We start from the raw sequence: 24,306 nt of genomic DNA, 5'->3' as shown, positions 1-24,306 counted from the left end.
ACGTCACCAGGTGACGGTAGGAACCACAACTGTTTTTGTGCCATAGTTTTAAGTGGCCATCACATGACCTTGTCACCAAAGGGTATGGAGAGACACTCGCCACCTCACACAAGCATACCTCAGTCTTCTCTGTGACTTGGCCAGGTGCTGAACAATGTTTTCTGAGACTTTTTGTCTAATTCCATTCCCCCCTCATGCGGACCCCTTGCCTCATCCACCCCTGCCAAGCCTCTTTCCAAGGATACTATGAAAAGGCTAAGTGACAGTTCCTTAGGGTGTGCCTTGGACACCAATGTGCCTAGTTTATCTAGTTGTGAAGTTATCACGTTGAGAGCGAAGCCAAAGTTGGGGCTGAGCACATAAGCACGAAGACATCCTGCTTCAAGTGGCAAAAGCTAGTCATCTTCTTCACGTCTTTACTCATCGAAAAGAGCACCTGCTTTCATTCGCAAGAAGAAGAGTTGATAAATAATATGGTCTTTAATTTTCCCTAACTGCTACATTTTCCCAGATATGAAGATTTGAAATAAGGCTATTTTGGGAAATATTGCCGTACTGAGAGGGCAGCCACGGCTAAAATATGCTGGCCCGTAGGGGTTAAATAAAATCATCTGGAGGTAAGGAGAATGAACTAAAAATTACATCACTGGATTCAAAGGGTTAGGTCATATATCTGGATGATTACTATAAATAAATAACACTCTAATTATCAAGATTATACGTTAAACACAATACTGCAGTAAAATGTGTCTGGTAATGAAGATACTATTGAATACTGCCATGAAAATATTCCACAGTAAGAGAGTGACTTTGCTGCCTTACCAAATCTGAGTCAGTCACAAATATAACAAAAAACTTAACTCTAATATCAGTCACGATAATATTTTAAAATATAATAGAATTACTGGATAAGGTACAGTGCTTGCAAGCTGCTGCTGGACCCAAATTCTTTGCTCTAACTCTCCACTTCTACTGTATTGGTGTCTTGTTTTAATATATTGCATTTTCTTTCTGTCTTCACAGTACATATTTCTAAAAACTTCAACTTCTCTTTGCTTACTCTTGATGACTTTTCCTAACTCCTAAATTACCTTTTCTCCCTTAGCCATGTATTTATATTTGCAGTCTGGCTACTGGCAATTAGTAACTCCATCTCAATGCTTCCATCAATTAGCTAATACAAAGCCCTGAGCATCCTTAACACACTCCTTTGACTAAGGTTTTTAACTTCTCTTTTTTATCACATGCATCTGGTTGGCTTAGGATTTATATAGAATTATTCTTGTATGCTGTTTGCATTTCAAAGAACTGACATTTTTAAGTTTCTCATATTCTCCCTTTTGTGCATTTCTTAACCCCTTGAATCTGGTAACCATTTTTGTGGTTCATTTTTGCTATCTCCAATTTATTTTATTTAGCTTAAGGGAGATGTAGTGTAGTGAAGAGGTACATGAATACCTCATCTGACTTCTCCCAATGGAAAGTCTCTACTAAGCTGAATACAATAACCTGGAGACAGCATGAATATGATATACAAGATGTCACCATAATGAGGGAGTTACTCATTACTAATTTTCTCCTCACTCCTCTTCAGTTTCATCCCAGTTTCCTCTACTTATGTTTCTTGCTGGAGTAGTACTGGTGGTCTGTGTGGTACCTGTGATCAGGCTGGTATTTACGGTCTCGGTTCGTGTGGTACTGGTGGTCTGACTCCTTGCGTTCGCTGTTGTGGTACTGGTGGTCACTATGTTGTGGAACATGCTGTGACTGATGGTGTTTATTGTTGTGGTACTGGTGGTCATTGTGTTGCTGCGTGTGGTGGTGGTGGTGGTGATGGTGGTGTTTTCTGTCACTGCTATGGTACTGGTGATCTGAGTGGTGAGGATGCTGTGAATTGCTACTGCTATATCTCTGCACTGAAGATGATGATTGATGTCTGTGCTGCTGCTGCTGCTGCTGCTGCTGCTGCTGCTGCTTTTGTTGATTTGGCTGGGGAGTTTTCTGCTTGTGATGTGAGTGAGATTTTAGCTGTGGTACACCACCACCCGTGGCAACTTTGGGTTGTGTTCCCGTTGTGGATGAACGTTGCTGTACTTTCTGGTGACTGCTGTGGTACTGATGATCTGTGTTACTCTGGTGGTAGTGCTGTGACTGCTGCAACTTCTCCGCCAATGCGTGATCATAGGTAGAGTGCAGCATTAGACCCAGCACCCCTGCACGGTTGGTCATGGCTTGTCGTACTGTACGTTCTTGCTCTAGCAACTCATCCAGCTTCAACCACTGCAAATAAGGCCCAGTATCACACAAATGCATTCAGTCCAGTGGGACCATTCTAGAGGAGCCTAGGGTAAAAACCTATGATGTTACACAAGAGATACCTAGACACTAATTTGAGGAACATATCAGAAATTAATCTACTTGCAATGTATCCTGAGCATAATGTTCCTGATCTAGTAAAAATAAATAAATACATAAATAAATAAATAAATAAAAGATAAATAAAAAATGAATAAATAAAAGATAAATAAAAAATAAATAAATACATAAAATCCATCATGCACAGTAGAAGCCCAATGCAAGTTGTTGTTGATCAACCCATCTGTCTGGCTGAGCAGATCAAACAACAACAGGCAAGCAACTGCTCCTGCAAGGCTGTCTTGTGCACTGAACCGATGTTCCCTTGCAGCTGACAGTGTGTTGCTACAGCGAGGCACAGGGATAAGCGTAGGAGTTTGGTTCCTGGGTGGATGCTGCATTTTGCATCTCTCCCCAGTTAACAGGGGCACCACAGTAAGCTCCATTTCACCCTGTGATCTAGTTATATTGTTATCACCTAGTGCTGAAAATGGTTTTCTGGGATACAGGAAATCATTAGACCTGTCGTTCCACTCCACAGCCACATGAAGTGGTAAAAAGAGAAGTAAAACTGACAGGAAGGAGGAGGAGAAGTAGGAAGAAAGGTGGACAGACAGAAATGCAAAGATAGAGGTGAAGGAAGAAGTAAGCAGCACTACATCAAGTGAGTGGATGATGGTCACCACCATCTACTACTACAAGTAAACTTGCTGTGCGAAGATCAGTATACAAAACCTTGAATATCAGTCCTTACATGCTGGACTTGAAATCAAATTATTTTAATCCAAAGAATTTAACAGTATACCTAATCTTAAATTGTGTTAAAGTTGCCATCGAAGTGCTTTAAAGATACTGTTTTTGCTGCTGCTGCTCATGCTTCAGTTACTTTTGGTGTACCCAAGTATAAGAGATAAAGAACCATAAAAAACATGACTAATTACTGCACAGCACAGTACATCTAATTATATGACATGAACAACTACAAATAAGGCCTCAGCAAAATTACACAGTATATACTAAGTTTCTAATACCTAATGCAAACTGTGATCAATGAAAATAAATCAGGGATGAATAAATGCTACTGCACATTCAGAGATTAATAAGAGAGAGTAAGAAGAGAGTGGATGAAGAATTTTGGAAGGAATTTGAGTGTAAAGTGGAGCAAATGTAAGGAAATGTTCTGGAAAGAGGTAAAGAGAGTTAGACACGGTGATAAAGATGTTAGCAGGAGACTGAAAGATAAAAATGGTAGATTGATAGCAGAGAGGAGAGAAAAAGTTAGCTGATGAAGAGAACACTTTAAGGATTTGCTGAATAATGAAAATGAAAGTACAGTGGGGCACCAATTTTCGCGCCTAACTGGGTCCAAAAATAATGCGCGAAAGTGGAATTAGCGAAAGTTGGGGCATTGTCTTTATGGCAAAAAGGCTAATTGGTTCCCGGTTATCCTAAAGTAACATCAGATTTTCATTTTCACTTGCAATACAGTACATCAAATCACTATTGTACATTGCATTGTGAGATACAAACAATAAAAACTGTACAGTACACATTATATGAGGAGAAACATACCACAGAGACCAGGTTGAGGTGTTTAATGGATGTTGGGGGTAAGTATCCGAGGCACGTGGCAGGCTTGTTTAGCCACGCCAGACGTATTGGTGCCACCTCTTGCTGCCTCGCTACCACTCTCTCTCACTGTTTTTTGCGCCCTTGTCCACGTGCTCAACTATCTTCCTTTTCATTTCATTATTATACTGCCGTTTCTTCACTCCAACACGATACTCTCTTTTAGCCTTGGCCTTTCCTCCCGACTTTGAATGTCCCGGCCTCTTTTTATCACCACCACTGCCTCCCGGCCCTCCCCCCACACCACCAGGCTCTCCCCCCACACCACCAGGCCCTTTCCCCACACTACCAGGTATAGTAGAGGCCATTGAACCGTGAGAATCCAACACAATGGAGCTAGCACGCTCGTACACAATGGCGGGAATGGGTGGACAGAGTGTTGACATGACGTCATTCAAGATGGCGGTGGGTTGCGGGCGGGCGGTGCAGGAAATTCAAAGTTCAATATATTGTCCCAAACCCAAAATTTGTGCGCGAAAATCGATTTTTTTCAAGCGAAAGTGGAAGTTAGGGAATATTTGGTGCATGCCGCGAAAGTGGATTCCGCGAATCCTGCTGTAGCGAAAGTTGGTGCACTACTGTAATGCGAGTATAAGTGGCTGGGGAATGGCTGGGAGATGGAGGGATGTGAGAGGAGAGGAAGAATTCAGCAGGATGGAAGTTGTGGAAGAAAGTCAAAATGGGGAAAGCCCCAGGAATTGATGGAGTGTGTGGCGAAATGCTGAAGCATGAGGGAGAGACAGTAGTAGAATGGATGTGGAAGAAGTGCAAATTGGCCTGGGAGGAAGGCAGAGTCCCAGAAGAATGGAAATCAGGTATAATTATTCCCCTCTACAAAGGAAAATGGGAAAAAACAGTGTGTGGTGATCAAAGGGGAATTTGTCTTCTCAGTGTAACAGGAAAAGCATATGGTAGGATACTCATTGACAGAGTTAGGGAAATAACAGGAAATAGTTGGAGAAGAACAGGGAGGTTTTAGGAAGGGAAGAGGTTGTGTAGATCAGATTTTCCTTATGAGGTCTTTAGTGGAAACGTTTCTAGAGAAAGGAAAGAGGTTGTACGCAGCCTTTGTGGATTTGGAGAAAGCATATAACAGGGTGGATAGACAAGGAATGTGGAAAGTGTTTAAGAATATATGGAGTAAATGAGAAACTGTTGAATGCCGTGTAAGTGTATGTATGTGGGTGCTAAGGCTGCAGTGCATGTGGATGTTAACTGAGTGAAATTTTCTATTTGAAGGTTGGATTGAAACTGGGATGTGTCATGTCTCCATGGTTGTTCAATCTGTATACAGATGGGATTATAAAACAGATACAAGGTAGGGCAGTGGATGTTGGCACAGCCCTAATGAGAGAGTGCAGTGTCTGGAAACTCCCTGTACTGTTGTTTGCAGATGATACTGTACTGTGTTGTTAAGCGAAGACGAAGGGAAGCTGCAAGGCTTGGTGAATGAGTTCAGGAGAGGGTGTAAGAAATGGAATCTAGAAGTGAATGTAGGGAAGAGTAAAGTTATGGTCTTCAAGAGAAATGAAGTCACTGAATGTACAGTGAGGTTGGATGAGGAAGAAATGGAAAATGTGAGTGCATTTAAGTACTTGGGTAGTGTGATGAGTAAGGATGGAAGTTTAGAGGATGAGGTGTCTGAAAAGGTACATTCATTCATTCATTCATCATCTAATCCAGTGTTTCCCCATGAGAAGCATAGAAGCCCAGGGCAAGGCAAGTTGGTCCTGACACTTAAGATGAGATTGACCAGCCTCACTCATCCCTGAATAGCATTATGTGAGCAATCTATCCCGACCACCCCATGGATATAAACCTGCACCGACTCAAGCCAACTGGAGAGCCTTAATTACTAAACCACCAGGTGCCATAATCTGGTTACATGGTTACCAACCAGAGTAGTAAATGGTTTCCTGGTATACAGGAAACCACTTGGCTTGCCACTCATTGTAAAGTCACCCGCAGACAGATGGAAGAGAAAAACATGAAGGAAAGAGAGACAAGGAAGGAAATATGGAAGGAAGAGAGGAAAGGACAGGCATCTGAGAGCAGCACTACATTGAGTGAGTAGATGAAAGGGTACAACAGAGATGAAAGCTTGCTATTTCTTTGAAAGCAGTGATAAGAAATAGGGAAGTGAGTCACTGCATGACTGTATTGTGATACCTATTCATGGAAGTAAAAAAGTCACTGCATGACTGTATTGTGACCCCAGCTCTAATGCATGGAAGTGAAGCTTGGACCTTGTTGGAGGAACACAAGTCAAGAGTGAGAGCAGTGGAAATAAGCTATTTGAGAGGAGCATGTGGAGTCACATGGAGAGAGAAGATTGACAAATGAAGAAGTGAAGGTGCATTGTGGTATGGAAGTGGATGTGATAGTGTTAGGAGAAATACACTGAGGTGGTTTGGCCATATGGAGAGGATGGAGAGTGAGAGACTGGCGAGGAGAGTGTATGCGAGTGAGGTGGAAGCCAAGGATGACATGGATGGATGGAGTGGAGAGGTATATGAATGAGGGGACTTTGAGATGGAACCAGGGCAGTGAAATGGCTGGAGATGAGACAGGGCGACATGAGGCGATTTGTTTGTGGCCACCCCTTACAGGATTAAGGCATCTGGCAATAGACAGATAGATATACAATCAAAGTTCAACCCTACAAGTAGTTTATAGCATCTTGTATACAATCAACTAGCAAAGGGATATCAGCTTTGGAATTCAGAGGTAGCTAATTCTCTTGTCGAATAAGATTCTGCAAAACTTCTTCCTCAATTTTTTTTTTATCTATTCATCCATCCATCCATCATCCAATCCTATGTTTCCCCATGAGAAGCAGAGGAGCTCAGGGTTAGGCAAGTTGCTCCTGGCATTTAAGACGAGAGTGAACAGCCTCACTCATCCCTGAGTGGCATTACGTGAGCAATAAACCCCATCCACTCCTTGGATATACACCTACATGGGCTCAATCCGATTGGAGTGCTTTAATTACCCACTAAACCACCAGGTGCCATAATCTGGTTATATGGTTACCCAGAGCAGTAAATGGCTTCCTGGTGTGCAGGAAATCACAGGGCATGTCACTCAGTATTGAGTCACCCATAGGCTGAAGGAAGGAGAAACAATGAAGGAAAGAAAGACAGAAGAGGAAGGAAGGACAAGAGGAAAGGGCAGATACCCGCAGCAGCACTACATCGAGTGAGTGGATGATGAAAGCCCCCACCTTATACCTTCATATTCTCTTATAGCTATGCACTGATGAAAATAATATCAATAAAAATAAAATTACAAAAGAAACATTCAAAGAAATAAAGGTGTAATACGATACGAAAAGTAAATTGAATGAGAAGTGTTACATCCTTTGTGCAAACCAGAATATGGCCCCAAATCATTATATACCCATCCACTACAAAGAAACTGATACAGCTGGAGTCTCACCTGTCTGACTCTTTCCATATCTATCTCTGCTCTCCTTAACTTCTCCCAGCAGTAATGACGTAAACACTTCTTCTTGGGTGCACGGCAGATCTCGCCCGTCTCATCAAAAACATTGGTGGTTATTGGTGCACCACAGACCTGATTTAAGTGAGATGGAAAGATATGAGTAGTAAGAGAATCTTAAGTTCTGGGTCATTCCGTGATAATGTCAACCTTTGGTGTCAATCTCAAAATAGATACAAAATATAAAACATTTACAGTGCATCATTTTAAAGCTTAAACATTGAATTATATGAATCTGGACAGAAAAAATTTCTATACTGTTTACTGAGAGTGAGGCATTAAAAAATGTCATACCATGTCTATCTATCTATCTATAGCCTGACGCCCTAATCCCGCAAAGGGTGGCCGCAGACAAAACGCCTCCAAGTCGCTCTGTCATCCACCATTTGACTACCCTCCCCCCAACTCACCTCCCCTCCCTCAAATATTTCTCAACTCCATTCCTCCACCTCATCCTCGGTGTACCCCTCCTTCTCCCTCCCTCCACCTCACCTACATACACCCTCTTAGTTAGTGTTTCATTCTCCATTCTCTCCACATGTCCAACCCACCTCAGTGTATTTCTCCTAATCTTCTCAACCACATCCACATCCACCCCACAGCGTTCCTTCACTTCTTCATTCGTCAACCTGTCCCTCCATGTTACTCCACATGCTCCTCTCAAGTAACTCATTTCCACTGCTCTCACACTTGACTTGTTCCCCTCTTGCAAGGTCCATGCCTCACTTCCATACGTCAGGGTAGGGATCACAATACTATCATGCAGTGACTTCTTAACTTCCATACTCACCTCCCTATTTGTCATCGCTGCTTTCACTGAACCAACAACCTTCCTTCCCTGCTGTACCCTTTCACGCACTTCATCCCCCAAAGTTCCATCCTTACTCATCATACTACGCAAGTACTTGAATGCACTCACACTCTCCATATCCTCACCATCCAACCTCACTGTACATTCTGTGACTTCATTCCTCTCAAACACCATAACTTTACTTTTGTTTACATTAACTTTCAGCTTCCTCCTCCTACACACTGTTCCAAATTCATTCACCAAACCTTGCAACTCCCACTCATCTTCACTCAACAATACTGTATCATCAGCAAACACTAACACTGGAATCTTCCAAATCTCACCCTCATTCATTAGAGCCACCCCCACATCCACTGCCCTACCCTGCACCTCCTTTACAACCCCATCCATATATATACTAAACAGCCATGGAGACATCACACAACCCTGTTTCAGTCCCACACTGAGATCAAAGACCTCATTCAGATCACCATCCACTCGCACCGTAGCCCTAGCTCCTTCGTACATACTCTTCACAGCATTCAACAATTTCCCATCCACTCCATATATTCTTAATACCGTCCACATACCTTGCCTATCTATTCTGTTATAAGCTTTCTCCAAGTCCATGAAGGCAGCATACACTTTCCTTCCCTTCTCTAGATACTTCTCCACTAACCATCTTAGAACAAATATTTGATCTACACACCCTTTTCCCTTCCTAAATCCCCATTGTTCTTCTCCAACTAGCTCCTCTGTTATATGCCTAACCCTATCAATGAGTATTCTACCATATGAGGCGCTCCGAGTCAGAGGGGCGACTGTGCATTTTGCTTATTTGCTTTGACATTGAATTACCAAACTGTAATATACTGTACTTTAAACGTGTCATGTTTACCACAGTTTTAATCATCTTGGCTAGCACTTTCAAGATAAACAATAAAATGGATATATGTATAATTTTACCACTGTATATTTAGCCAAGTCGAAATTTAACAATGAATTACTGAAAATAAGCAAAATGCATGGTCGCCCCTCTGGCTCGGAGCACCTCATATATTTTACCAGTCACACTAAGAAGGCAAATACCCCTATGGTTACCACATACTTCACTCTCCCCTTTTCCTTTATATAAAGAAACAATTATACCTGATTTCCAATCTCTGGAATCTTTCCCTCTTCCCAAGCCAATCTGCACAACTTCCATATCCACTCAACAACAATCTCACCTCCATACTTCAGCATTTCACTACACACTCCATCAATTCCTGGGGCCTTTCCCAACTTGATCTTCTTCATTGCTTCCACTACTTCAGTCCTACTGATCTATTCCTCCCTACTCTCATCTCTTCTCCCAGCCATTCCCCACCCAGTTATACTCACATTGCTGTCACACTCTACATTCAACAAATCCCATTTCTCTCTCTTCTCCACCAACAATCTATTATTCCTATCTTTCACTCCCCTACTATTTCCCCTTTCACACTGCCTTACTTTCTTCAAATCCTTCCAAAACAATTTCTTACTCTCCCTCCATTTCACACTCAGATTCCTCCCAAACTCTTCATCCACTTTCTTTTTATTCTCCTTCACCAGTCTCTTAACCTCCCTTCTCCTACTCACATACACCTCTCTCTTCTCTCTCTCATCTTCTCCCTTACCTCTACTCGCTAACCATTCACTATATGCCTTCTTCTTTTGTTCCACAGCTCGTTTCACCTCATCATTCCACCATGCTGTCCCTTGCACACCCTTGCATCTCCTCCTCACTCCACAAACCACTTCACATGCTGCGCCTATCTCTTCTGCAAATATCTTACATACGTCTTCCACCCCTTCCATCTGCTCTAGCTCATACCTTCCCAATCTTTCTTCCACTATGCTCTCATACTCTGCCATTTTCTCACTATCTTGCAAATTCTCCACTCTTCTCACAGGAGCTGTTTCCTCCTGTCTTCCCCTTCGTCTCCTCAACCCTTTTCTTTGCAGCTTTACCTTGGCCATCACCAAGTGATGGTCCGAGACTCCATTCCCCCACCCTCTCCACACTCTTGCATCCAACACTTGTCTTCTCATTCACTCATCCACACACATGTAGTCTATCATTGCCTTTCGTTCAACAAGTTCACCATCCATCCTCCTCATTACTCTCCATGTATACTGGTGGATCATCTTATGTCGAAAGCAGGTGTTGGCTATTGCCAACCCCTTACCAGTACAGATGTCCACCAAAGCACTACCATTCCCATCTACATCAGCTGGCACACCCCACTGACCAACCACTCCATCCACATGTACATTCCCAACTTTGCCATTCATGTCTCCAATCAAAAGCACTCTCTCGCTCCTCTCAAATTTGTCCATACATGCTTCTACTCTTGCCCAAAACTCATCTTTCACTCTTGCCACTCGATCCTCTGTTGGAGCATACACACATACAGTCGCCCACGCTTGTATACCTACTTTCATCTTCACCCATACAATCCTTGCACCCACTGTTCCATACTCTCTTATATTCTCCTTCCACTTCTTGCTTATCATCAGACATACTCCCTCTCTTGCCCTCTCATTCTCATTAACTCCCACACATATACCTAAACCATATTCCCATTCTCTCACCCTTTCACCTTTCCATTTAGTTTCAGTCAATCCACATATATCCACTCTTGCATCCTCAAGCACCTGAACAATCTCTCTCTCTTTCACTTCATCATTCACTCCTCTCATATTCCATGTTCACACCCTCAGAATGTCCTTTGTCCGTTCCTTAGTTGTCAACGTATGGTCCGTTCTGGTCTGAGGCGCTTTATTCGCTTGTTTAGTTAGTTCTTTTTACGACATGGGGCACTAACCCACCACCAACCCTTTTAGTCGCCTCGTACGACAAGCAGGGATACTGGGGCAGTATTCTTGAAGCCCCCCTACCCCCAGGGGGTTTCTTACCATCACTGACCCGAGTATGTATTTGTTTAGAATGCTGTCATTGGTCTTTTTAGAAATAATATCTGTTTGAGCTGTAATTGCCACTAAAGTTGTTTACATATATTTTGTGGTCAGACTGTATTTACCTAGTTGTGATATACTGTACAGGAAATGAGCTACGCTCGTGAGGTCCCGTCTCTTCTCGTTAAGTCAAATTTTGCTTTGAACTCGTGTAAGTTTTTAGACTGGACGATCTCTTTGTCCAGGTTGTTCCACAGGTCTATGCATCTATATGGAAAGCTATATTTCTTGATATCCTTCAAACAACTTGGCTTTTTCAGTTTCATTCCATGTCCTCTTGTTACTCTCTCATCCCATACAAACAGATCATTTTTATCATTTCTATCTATTTCCATCATGACCCTGAACACTGGAATTATGTCTCCCCTTTCTATCCTTTTTTTTAGTGCAGGCAGGTCCAGCTTTTCCAGCCTCTCTCTGTAAGCCAGATCTGCCAGGCTGGGGACCATCTTGGTTGCTGTGCTTTGTATTCTCTCGATCTTATTTATATCTTTCCTCTTGTGTGGGGACCACAGTACTGCCGCACATTCCAACCTGGGGAGGATCATGGCCACTATCAATTTTTTCATCATTTCCTCATCCATGTAACAGAATGCCACTCGTATGTTAGTCAAGAGATTGTACATCTCTCTAACTTGTTAATGTGTTTTTCCGGTGACAAACTATCCTGGACCAGCACTCCCAAATCTTTCACTTCTCTCACTTTTTTTATTGGTTCATTACTCATCATATAATTCAGTGACGGCCTCTTGATACTCTTACCCATTTCCAATACCTTACATTTTTTTTGCATTAAATTTCATTTCCCTCATCTGGCTCCAACCTTGGATCCTATTCAGGTCTTCCTGCAGCATTTTACAGTCTTGCTCGACTTCTACTCTCCTCAAGAGCTTTGCATCATCAGTGAAAAGACTTGCGAAACTGTTCACTCCATCTACCATATCATTTACATAAATCAGGAACATTACTGGCACTAACACCGAGCCCTGTGGGACTCCACTTGTTACTTCCCTCCATCTGGACATCTTGTCCTTTGTTATTGTCCTCATTTGTCTGTCTCTCAAGAAGTCACACATCCACTCCAGGATGTTTCCCTTCAATCCTCCTATGTGTTCCAATTTCCACATTAGTCGCTTGTGGGGTACCTTGTCAAAGGATTTCTCCAGATCTAGATACACACAATCCACCCAGCTGTCTCTCTCCTGTAACACGTCAATCACTCTCAAGTAAAAGCTCAATAAGTTGGAAACACATGACCTTCCACTTCTTAATCCAAACTGGCTCTCAGCCAATATGAGAGCCAGTTTGAATTCAGAAGTGGCACGACTTTGAAGTGGAAGTACTTCAGGAGTAACATGTGTGATTTTTTTAAACATTTTTCCCATACACAGCTTATGAACTGGAGAAAACTAACATAACTTTATATTATAAATAGGCATCCTAGTACCTTACTAACATAGCCCTATGATATCTTGTATGAGACTCTGGTAAGCCATTTGCTCCATCACACATGTTACATGCACAGCATGAGGAACGTTACCGGAAAAGGATGTAACGTTTCTCACACACAGCTTTAAATATGAAATCATTGCAGTTACACTGAATTCAGGGAGAGACAGGAGGGCACAGTGGAAGGGCTGGATGGGCTGATGTCATGGATGGCACTACTGGGTGAGCAGGATGGGTGGCATTCATGGGTGGGGAGGGTGGGTGACCGTGGTTGGTGGGCATGATGGGTCGTTGGAATGTGTGGGTCGCCAGGGTGGCTGAGAAGATTGTGAGGCCGGGGTGCTCTACATGACAGCTGAAAGCCTTTCTTTTTCAAAATGATATGACCTGGAGAGAGGTACTATGACGGATGATTATATGGTTTAATTATTGCCACTTTCATATATATATGATGTAGCTTGTCATAATTCTTGTAATTGTAAAAATAGTGTATGTGTGTTGAGCGCTAGTGAATTCCCAAAAGGAAGAACTGGCGCTTTTGAGAAACAAAAGGCCAGATTATTATTTTTATTATTATTATGACTATCACAATATTTTATTATTACAACTTAAAATTTCAGATGGAGAGATATCAATTTTAGGCCATGTTAGGGAGAAAAAAAAAAAAGAATTGCATAGGCTTGATGACCAACCTCCACTCTTGAAACTAAACAATATTCAACACTGAAAACAAAATGAGCATTTGATCAGATACCTCAGAGTCTGACACCAGGGGAGCCTTAGTGTGCTCTGGACACATGACTCGGAGGCGCTTGCAGTATGTCAAATTGCTTGGGTTGAAGTAATCACAGAACATGTTGTTTCCTTCAATTCTTGTCTTGTACATTGATCCAAATGTTGTTTGACTCTCCAGCTGTAAAAGAGAATGCAAATGTATGACCATATATACTGTACTTTTGTTCTTCCTGTTCATATGAGACTGGGAAATTTTAAGCATATATGACAAACTACTTTGGTGCATTAATCACATGAAAATAATGTCCATGATAAACCCGTTCCTTTCTGTGTCTTAAGAGCAATGAGTCTGATTACAACCTAAGTGATGAGTAGTGGAGTTGCCATATTCCTAAGCTATATAGCTACAGGGAAGGAGGGGGAAGTCTCAGATCCCCATTCTTGACCATTTTAATTACCTTTTACAACAACCAGGTTTTAGGGGTAGTATTCTGAATCTTTTGTTATTTGGGGCTAGGGGATATGAACTACTCAAGCTGGTGTACTAATGAGTAGGTAAAAACTCTAATTATTATTCCAATGCTCTCCAGCTAGGATGTTGATTCTTTTACCCTATCTGATTCACTTTGATTTTAATTAGTAAGAAAGAAGATTAAAACTAAAATTTTCAAGCTGGGCCTGACATACGCATTGTACTGTACCTTGTTGAAACAGTTCTCCATGTGTCTTATTGCACGTCTGGCCTGCACCTCATGACCACAAGTGACACAGTAGATGTACACACCATCACCACCCTCCTCCTCACCTCCATCATCTGCATGTGGATCAATCTCCGCCTTCTTCCCTCGTTCCACCAGTTTGTCCAGTTCCTAATTGAAATGAAAATTATGTTATCAGGTAGTTATACCTGGCAAGATCATGTCAGGATACATTAGATTTGAGACTGACAGAATACAGTGTCCTTGATGTTTTATATGGATTTTAATGCTAGATAACTATTTTTTTTGTTTTATTATTGGTAGATGGGGAAGCTCACCATCCAGTCACTCAATGTAGTGCTGCTCTTGAGTGACTGCCCTTTCTTTTCTTCCTTCCTTCCTTCCTCTTCTGTCTTTCTTTCCTCTTACAATGGGTGACAAGCCAAATGGTTTCCTGTACACCTTGAAACCATTTACTGCACTGGGTGGAAACCATAAAACTGAAGTATGGCATCTGGCAGTTTTGTGGACAAAGAAGGCGCTTCAATCAGACTGAGCCTGTGTAGGTTTATGTCCACGGGGTGGCTGAGGTTTACTGCATGCATAATGCCAATCACGGATGAGTGAGGCTGGTCACTCTCATCTTGAATGTTGGGACCAACTTGCCTGGCCCCAAGCTCCTACGCTACTTATGGAGCAATGCGGGATTGTATGTATGTAATATATTAAACTGTTATGTACATGGTACACGTATAAACGTGTAAATATTTCATCACTGTTCTGCTTTTACTCCTGTTGTACATGTACTCTTGTTATACATGTTGGTGGTAGGTGGGGCACCCAGTCGAGCAGGGCAGTACTCTTGAGGTGGATGGAAAGCTGATGACAGAGAGAGCTGCAGCTCCCATTTCATCAGCCCTCAGGACTAGTTCCTGACCATCCCCCTTTGCTGAACTTTTTCAATTTCTCAGTAACACAGAGAAGGCCAGTATGCTCTCCAATACAAATTTCTCTATCTACCTACACCAAACTACATGCACAGTACACACTACACTTCCTTAAAAAAAAAAAAAAATAAAAAAAATAAATAAATAAATCATGGCTCCTGAACACTCAGCCTCGGAGTCCCTGGGGGGGGGGGGACAACTGCCCCCACTTTCCACCCCTCTCCCAGTGATGACTTGAGCCGCCTGGAACCACTGTCTGACTCACTTCTTCATTTCTGCAACATTCGTGGCCTTTCCTCTAACTTTCGCTCTGGTGAGCACCACCTTTCCTCCTCTAAACCTCACCTTCTCTTTCTAACTGAGACTCAGCAGTCTCAGGGAGCTGACAGCAAACCCTTTTCTGTATCCTCCTACTTTCTCTATACTCATCTCAAAGCCAAAGGTGGCTGTTGTGTATATATACGCAACGACTTATCTTGCTCTCGTGTTCCTGAGATCGATTCTTCTGAATTCTCTACACTCTGATGTGGGGGCTGTGAGAGGACAAAGTGGAGGTCTGTCAGATCATATGATTGTGGTAAGCAAGGTCAAGCTGCGAGGAGTGAGGTGGACCTGGGTGAAAGACTGAAAGTCTAGAAGGTGAGGATCAAAGAAATGGCAGATGAGGACCAAAGTAGGGGAGGAGTTGGAATCAGTGAATTGGAATGAAATGGATCTGGATAGCCAGTGGAATGCTTATAGAGAATGCTTAGTTGGGAATGCTAAAGCAGTGTGTGATGTGGCAAAAGTAACAAAGAAGAAAGGTATGGCACGGTGAGATGAAGAGGTTAAGGGTGCAGTGAAAGAAAAGTGGAAGAAGTGGCTAGAGTGGTTGCACGACAGGGGTTCAGCTGAAATAAGAACTGAATATATTGTGAGCAAGAAGCACGTAAAGAGACTAGCAAAGAGGGAAAAGGAGGAGGTAAACAATGATCTAGGAAGAAAATGAATGCAAATTACTCTGAAAATAGTAAGTTATTCTGGAAAGAGGTGCAGAAATGTAGAAGTGACAGCAGAAAGAAATGCAAAAATGTGAATGATGTAAGTGGTAGATTATTAACTCATGCGGATGAAGTAAGGACCAGATGGAAAGAATATTTTGAAAGCCTGATGAATGTGAACAGAGACAGCATAGCCTCTGTACACATGACTGGTTTTGGGGGTGTGCAGAGAAGGAATGCAGTGCAAGGAAACGTGACACTCACACAGGTGAGAACATTGTGAAGTGGCTTAAAAATGGGAAAGCAGCTGGGGTTGATGACGTGTATGCAGAGATGATTAAGTGTAGTCGAGAGAATGGAATGAAGTGCTTGTTGGAGATATGTAAGAAGGGTTGGATGTGTGAAACTGTGCCTGCAGAGTGGAAAAGGGATGTGATTGTACCCCTGTACAAAAATAATAGTGAGCGAAGTGAGTGCAAAAATAATCATGGCATAAGTTTACTGAGTGTTGTAAGGAAGGTATATAGAAGAATTATTATAAAGAAAGTAAGAGAGATATCAGAAGTCCTATTGAGTGATGAACAGGGTGGCTTTAGGAGTGGCAAACGATGTGTGGATCAAATACTTGCAGTGACACAGATAGTGGAGAAGGCTTGTGAGAAGGACTATAAGGTGTTTATGGCAGTTATGAATCTGGAAAATGCATATGACAATTCAGACAGAGAAGGATTGTGGAAGGTTTTGCGCATATGCAGTGAAGATGGTAAGCTGCTAATTGCCATCAAGAGTTTTTATGATGGTAGTGAGGCATGTGTAAGGGTAAATGGGCATCTAAATGAATGATTCACAATCAATGTGGGCATGCAACAAGGTTGTGTGATATCTCCATGGTTGTTCAATATATATTTGGATGAGGTGATGAGAGAAGTAAAAACACGAGTAATGGAGAGAAGGATGGGACTGGTATTGAATGGTGATGGATGGAATATCTCACATTTGTTGTATGTTGATGATGCAGTGCTACTTGCAAATTCCAAACAAGAACTTGGTAGAGTAATGCAGAGTTTTGCTGATATCTGTGAGCATCATGATTGACAGTAAATGAAGAAAAGACCAAAGTGATGGTTATTAAGAAAGAAGGTGACTCTCATTGTGATGTTATTGTGAATGGAGAGAGACTGGAATTAGTGAGAGAGTTCAAATACCTTTGTACAGTGATAGAAAAAGAGATGAAAATGTGCAAAAGAAGTGGAAAGTAGAGTGACACAAGGAAGGAAGTAGCTGGTGCTATGAAAGCCTTGATCAGAAACAGAGGGTTGAGTGTTGCAGCTGCACAAGGCTTACATCAAGGAGTGTTAATGCCATCTTTAACATATGGGTATAAGACTATGGTGTGGCACGAAAATGAAAAGTCAGGAGTGAAAGCAGTGGAGATGGGACTGCTGAGGAATGATGTGGAGTACAGAAAGTGGATAGGATACAAAATAATGTGATTCGTGAAAGATGCAGAGTGAGGAAGCCTGTGGACACCAGAATCGACGAGAGTGTACTGAGATGGTATGGTCATGTGGAGAGAATAGATAACAAAAGAGTGGTGAAAAAGGTATATCTGAGCGAATTTGAAGGAGGGAGGGGACAAGCTAGGCCATGGAGAATATGGAGGGATATGGTAGATGAGTGAGTGAGGAAGAGAGGTATGGAAGTCGGTGAGGCTAGGGGACTGACAAGATCGAGCTAGCTGGATGAATGTTGTGAGAAGTGCATGATCACAGATTTGGTATCCCTTTTTAATGTGACAGCATCCGGACTGACTCCATTGGATACGTTTATTTGAAGCTACACAATGTGGTGAAAGTTTTTAGGTATATCAGATAGAGCCAAGATGCTGGGGGCTTGAATGATGAGTGAATGGATGCGTGGCCATGGGATTGGGCAAACTTGGGCTGTCTGGACACTGCTACTCCTCACCCAGCCCTAGGGTGGGAAAGGAGGTCCGGATGATGATGATGATGATGTGAGACTATGGTGTGGCATGAAAATAAAAAGGCAGGAGTGAGAGCAGAGGAGATGGGACTGCTGAGTAAAGTAAGTGGAGTACAGAGAGTGGACAGGATACGATATAATGTGATTCGTGAAAGATGTGAAGTGACGAAATCTGTGGACACCAGGATCGAAGAGAAAGTACTGACATGATAAGGTCATGTGGAGAGAATGGATAACAATAAAGTGGTGAAAAAGGTATATCTGAGCAAATCTGAAGGAGGGAGGAGGCAAGGCAGGCCAAGGAGAAGGTGGAGGGATATGGTGGATGAGTGAGTGAGGAAGAGAGGTATGGAAGTCGGTGAGGCTAGGGGACTGACAGGCTGGATGAATGTTGTGAGAAGTGCATGATCAGGGATCTGGCATCCCTTTTTAACATGACAGCATCCGGATTCACTCTACTGCATATGTTTATGTTAAGCTACAAAATGTGGTGAAAGTTTTTTGGTGTATCAGATAGAGCCATGATTCTGGGGGCTTGAATGATGAGTGAATGGAAATGCAGCCATTTGAACTGGACAAACTTGGGCTGTCTGGACGTTGCTACTCCACATCCTGCCCTAGGGTGGGAGAGGAGGTCTGGATGATGATGATGATGATGATGATGGTGATGATGTACATGATCTTTTACACAAAATCAATCAATCAGGAATGGTTAACCTATGATGTTCTATTTTGCTGACTGTACAGTAATAATCACAAATATGTTACCACATGGTGTTGATCCAGCTGTTGCAGGGTGGCTCGAGCCTGTAACTGCTGGCGGCGGATCTTTTCCAACTGACGGATATCCTTATTCTCAGCCACACACACACTCATCTTCCACTCCTGAATCCTCTGGGGAAGCACCTGGAAGCAAGAGTGGTCAGGTGCAGCCGTGAGGGGGGGGGGGAATCAACTTGATAAAGGTAAGTTGGAATTTTGGAAGGAGGGACAACACAATACAGTGTAAATACAAAGGAACTGAACATACTGGTAATCTGTTTTCCCACAGCACTGTTACCCACCAGACTCACTGCGACAGACTATATCATCGATCTACAATTGCAAAGACCGTTGGATAATGGAAAATTTATGTGGGTACCATACAAAAGATCAGCTTAATAATATCTTTATCCATATCTTAGGAAGGATGTCCTTACCGAGTAAATCCTGGCCTCAGCAAGCTTAAGGCCACACTCATCACTGCAGTACTTGCTGCCGGGACGCGCTGCTCTGATGCACTGTGGACCAAAGCACTGCCGCTGTCCCGCCTCACCTGCCTCCGAGTCAGTGTCTGAAGATGCCGACTCACGTCGGTTCTTTCGCTTCCTCCCGCCAGGGGTCTGGTCTTTTCTCTAACAATGGGAGATGAGAGAATTTCAGTATACATGGTGATACAAAAGATCATACAGGCACATACAACAAAACAGAACACTGTACAGGTAAGCCCTTAATTCACGCGAGGGTTACATTCCCAGAGCCTTCGCGTGTGGTAAATTCGCGTATACATTCTGCCCTTGTGTGCACAATTACGCATGTCTACTAAGTATATTACATCTGAATAATACTGTTTATGCACTACATACACCTTATAAACTAGCATAAAGTATGAAAAACAACAAAAATGTAAGAAATTTAACACTGAAACCTGAAAAGCACAGGCGTAGGTGGAGACACTTCAGCAGTCTGGTGCACAAACCCTCACTGCCTCCCATATGCTACATTCTGCCTTCTTTATTGTCCAAACAGTTGACTCATTCACCCCAAACATACGGTTCCGAGCCAGTTCACATGCGTAGGTGGAGACACTTTAGCACAGTCTGGTGCACTAGCCCTCACTGACTCCCGTATGCTACGTTCTGTCTTCTTTATTGTAAGAACAGTTGACTCACCCCAAACACACGGTTCAGAGACAATTCACCATCAAAACATGGACGATTCCCTGTCATTCTATAAATATACTTATTATTGATTAATTAATACATTAGTAACTAATTTTCAGGGGGATTTTATAACTCATATAAGTAAAAAACTAGTGTACTGTACTTGCTAAATAAACTGAGATGTAAATAAATGACAGGGAATCGTCCTGACAGAGAATTGTCACTGACATTCCTCCCTTAAGGTTGTTCAACACTTTAACTTTCTCTGTCAGCAACATCACTTTACGAGTCCGTTTTGGTGTGTTACCACATGCATCACTAGCACTATGCTTAGGCCCCATGTTGACAGACAAGGCAAGCAATCACTGGAAGGCAAAAAAATAAGCCACAAATAATGATTTGCGAGTCACGCATGGTTCGACCGTCGGATTCAAACTGACTGTGTGGTGCGTGGTAGACCGACCTCCCACACACACACACATACTGTACATCTATGTATGTACACTGGCAGCAGGTAGGCATTTTTATATTTTATTTATTTCTCTTGTATATTAAAATTATTTATTTGAATACTGTAATTTTGTTTTAATTATTGTACGAAAAATTCGTGGATAACCGAAATCGCGTGAAAAAAGTTCGCATGAATTAAGGGCTTACCTGTACTTCATTATCTGAGGAAAACACACCAATATTGTATAAAATAGGCACCAGCAATATAAGCACTATTCAGTCTCCTATAATGCTCTAATGAAAATACAGCACAGGCAGAAAGACATGCTGCAATATATCAATGGGCTGGTTGAACACCTCTAAATGTGAAGACCTCCAGCCACCTTGCCAATGCAGGTTGAAAAGACATGAGACTACCTCATATTCTGATCCTTCCTTCTGGATTCTAACATCACAACTTAATGCAATGAGTGTAGTAGTAAATTCAAGCCAATGCAGCCACAATAACTGTAAATATATGCAGGATAACAAACTGTAATATACCATTAAGTTAGTTAAACACCTAAATGTGGAGATCTCACATCTCAGTCCTACAATGTTAAGGTGATTTAAGGCCTCCACATTCAGAGATGTTTAACTTACCCAATGGTATATTGCTCTAATGAACTTCATCAAATTACTCTCTTCCTGGAATACATATAATGCTGATGTTCTGTAATCAAACACTCAAATAAAAGGTCAGAGAAATATAAACTTACCTACCATTGCTGTAACAACATTCCCACAAGTAAAGCTTTTTACAGATCTGCTACATCTGCAGTTAACTTTTAATAAATCATACCAATATTCTTCCTATAAGTTATTATTCTTGCCTGTCTGTGTGGAACACTACTCTTTCCTCCCTTCAACTGCAACTATGAAACAATATAACTTCATATGATACTGAATATAAAATTTCTGTAAACTACTCAATGCATTTTATACACTTTATACAGGCTTGTAGGCCATGGTAAGGATAAGTGTTATTACAGATTTCAGCAACTCACCCAAATGCATAAAAAGAAATCTTATATCTTAGTGGCACATGTACTCCTCACTCAGAAATCACCTTGCGACTGTGTGTCTTTGCATCCTTGTCCCTAGATTTGGAGTGGTCAGAATCTTGGGTTAATTTTTTCCCTAAGTCCTGCAGCTCCTCCTCACTCAGCTCATTTCTGTCCTTCAGTACTGTGGTGTAGTTCTCCCCTAACATGGTCGGCACCTCCATTTCAGGCTTGAGAGGTGGTGTTGGGTGGGGGTGCTCGTACTCTCGGTGCTTCTTCCCGCTATTGGTGTTGCTGTTTTTGTTGGACTTCTGGGCCAGCTGAACCTAGAGGATTAGGTGGGTAGGGTAAAGTGACTAAAGTGAGGGACACCAATACAGTTAGTCCTAGCTATAAACTGTTAATTCTGGTCAACGCATGCAAGCATGTTGGAGCCTTCAAAACCAAACGAAATGATTCCATTTTCCCGACAACTTTGCATACACACTGCTGCAGACAGATAACAACTGGAGTTGGTATACCAACATTTTTACACACTCTGCAAAGTCTTTGTCCTACGACACTCTTTTTGGGATTAAATTTTCCTAACAACCTTTCATGCATACTGCTGCCAACATATAAGAACCGGTTTGGAAAGTCATCATTTTCACATTCTGCTACACACAAATAAGAACTTGATATACCAACAGCACAAAAACCCATCATCATTATGTCCATGACCTTTCTTCCCACCTTAGAATATCAACCCTTTCACCCATGCTGTTGCACAAAAATAAAGGTCTGATAAGGCACATACAAAGTTGTGACACTGCCTCTTCTTGCACTTTTGGCGTAGTTTGTGTGGTCCCCCAAACTTGGCCATGTCCTTGCAGTTCTCGCAGCGGCCACAGTCCTCCCGCTGGTAACATGCCTCACACTCACCACATCGCTGGCTGCTGCCCCGACTGCTGCTACTGCTGCTCTTGCTCTTGGAAACTAAATAATGAAAAGGACAGGAAACTGCATGGTAAATTTAGTGTTAACCAGTAAATAATATACTATATACTGTACCAATATACAGTAAATTAGGTAAAAGATGAAACAGGATTGAAACTAGCTCTCACACACACACAAACATTCACAATCTGTTCTTTACAATGTACTCTCTTAAGAAAAAATATACATACAGCATTTATCAGTACAGAACATCACACACAGCACACAAGGTGAACAAGAACTATTAAATTACCTGAATGCTTATCATGCTTATGTTTTTCTTTATCTCTCTTCTCTTTATCCCTCTTTTCCTTGTCCCTCTTCTCTTTATCACGCTTCTCTTTATCCTTACGATGTTTGCTGCTGCTGCTGCTGTTGTTATCTGTGTGGCTGTGGTGGTGTGGCTTCTTCTGTTTGTACTTTATCTCCAGTGATGGTTCCTTCAATCGGCATCTCTGTTTATAAGAGAAAGACAATGTTATAATTCCTAAGTACGCATTCTATCAATACCTAGGCTATCCTAAAACCTGCCTGTTGGTTCTATTGTATATATTTTTGCTTGTCATAGGATGCTTTGAAAATTACTACACAAATAATATAACAACCAACAATAACTTAAATATTATAAGTATGAGCAACTGAACACATTGTACGATGATTATAAAGCAATTTCCTTACCTGGCAGAAGAATTTCTTGATTTTGTTAGCTTCAGTTTCAGTGACATTGATGCAGTCACCATGATACCACTCCTCACACTTATCACATCCTCTGTTAAAACAAGTACAGTTTCTTATAACTTCCCTTTATACTCTAAGGAAACAATGTAGGGTAGTAACATCATCTTTTTCTACCACCGACTTTCGTGAAATGACTTGAAAAAAGATGAAAACCTGGGCTAAGTCTGGGTAAAAACAGTATACACTATCTACTGGCACATATATTTCCTACCATTACTGTATTCATCATCAAGGTTATTACATTATTCCTCATTCAATAATATTACCACATACAAAGCAGCCATGAAAATTAAACAACGATCTACCATAGGGTATTTTATAATGGTAAAAGTAACAACAACATACATCATAAATCTGGAGACATCAGCAGTACGACAAACACAATAGACCTGTTCATCCTTCAGCCCTTCCTCTCGCAGCATAGTGTTCAACTTGCTCTGACGTTCAGGCAAGTCAAACTGCCGTGCAATCTCAGACTGGAAAAGTCACAACATATAACTACAAATTTAACACTGTATTTTTTAAAGCATATATGCAGTATAAAGGCCAGTTCATGTTCATGTAACACTGACAGGCAAGAAATACTAAACAAAATAATTATCACTGCCTTCTGAGCCAACTTGAAATGATTATTCCTACCAAGCATTTGTGCAAGATTTCTATCTCAAAAATGATTACCATATGATCCAACAGAAGTTAAACGAACCTATACCTTCTTCCAACTGTCAAGGCCTCTGAAAATTAATGATTATAACATGTGCAAGATATTAGTACATCCCCAACTTGTGACCCAATAAACTTAATCAGATAATAAGAAACTGGTCGGTATATGGTTTGGCGCTAGGGAACTGTACAAAAACCTAGCTGCCAAAACAGATACTTCTGAACGCACCTACAAATGGGACTGAATAAAACTATATAATCTGCTGAATGGCCACCGAGGCTCCCCGACTCCTCTGGTCTCTTTTGGGCTGCTTATATGTACTTAGTATCAATTTTCCCTAATCATGCTTTTACTGATGTATTAAATAGCAAGTGAAACCTAACCATCTCACCTTAGACATTTTTCAGGGTTATATTTCGGCAAACAAAGATTAATCCCCACCGC

At 41.8% G+C, this 24,306-nt stretch overlaps 1 protein-coding gene across 1 annotated transcript; it reads right to left on the bottom strand.

The window, feature by feature from the left end:
* Positions 1-959: 959 nt before the first annotated feature.
* On the bottom strand, positions 960-24,291 carry LOC145398348 (CXXC-type zinc finger protein 1-like). Its single transcript, XM_080271239.1, has 12 exons — positions 24,254-24,291; positions 23,544-23,674; positions 23,139-23,229; positions 22,714-22,915; positions 22,282-22,460; positions 21,551-21,811; positions 19,270-19,464; positions 18,839-18,976; positions 14,164-14,331; positions 13,482-13,640; positions 7,423-7,560; positions 960-2,280 (listed from the first exon to the last, which is right to left on the bottom strand). Exons 1-12 carry the CDS (start codon positions 24,260-24,262, stop codon positions 1,612-1,614), a joined length of 2,340 nt encoding a protein of 779 aa, XP_080127365.1. The 5' UTR covers positions 24,263-24,291; the 3' UTR covers positions 960-1,611.
* Positions 24,292-24,306: the final 15 nt, after the last annotated feature.

The sequence above is a fragment of the Coenobita brevimanus genome, chromosome 45 (assembly GCF_032717465.1).
Source record: "Coenobita brevimanus isolate Jiangsu-jjx chromosome 45, ASM3271746v2, whole genome shotgun sequence".
Classification (NCBI taxonomy): domain Eukaryota; kingdom Metazoa; phylum Arthropoda; class Malacostraca; order Decapoda; family Coenobitidae; genus Coenobita; species Coenobita brevimanus.
The sequence above is the reverse complement of the archived record's forward strand: the minus strand, read 5'-3'. Positions and strand labels throughout refer to the sequence as shown.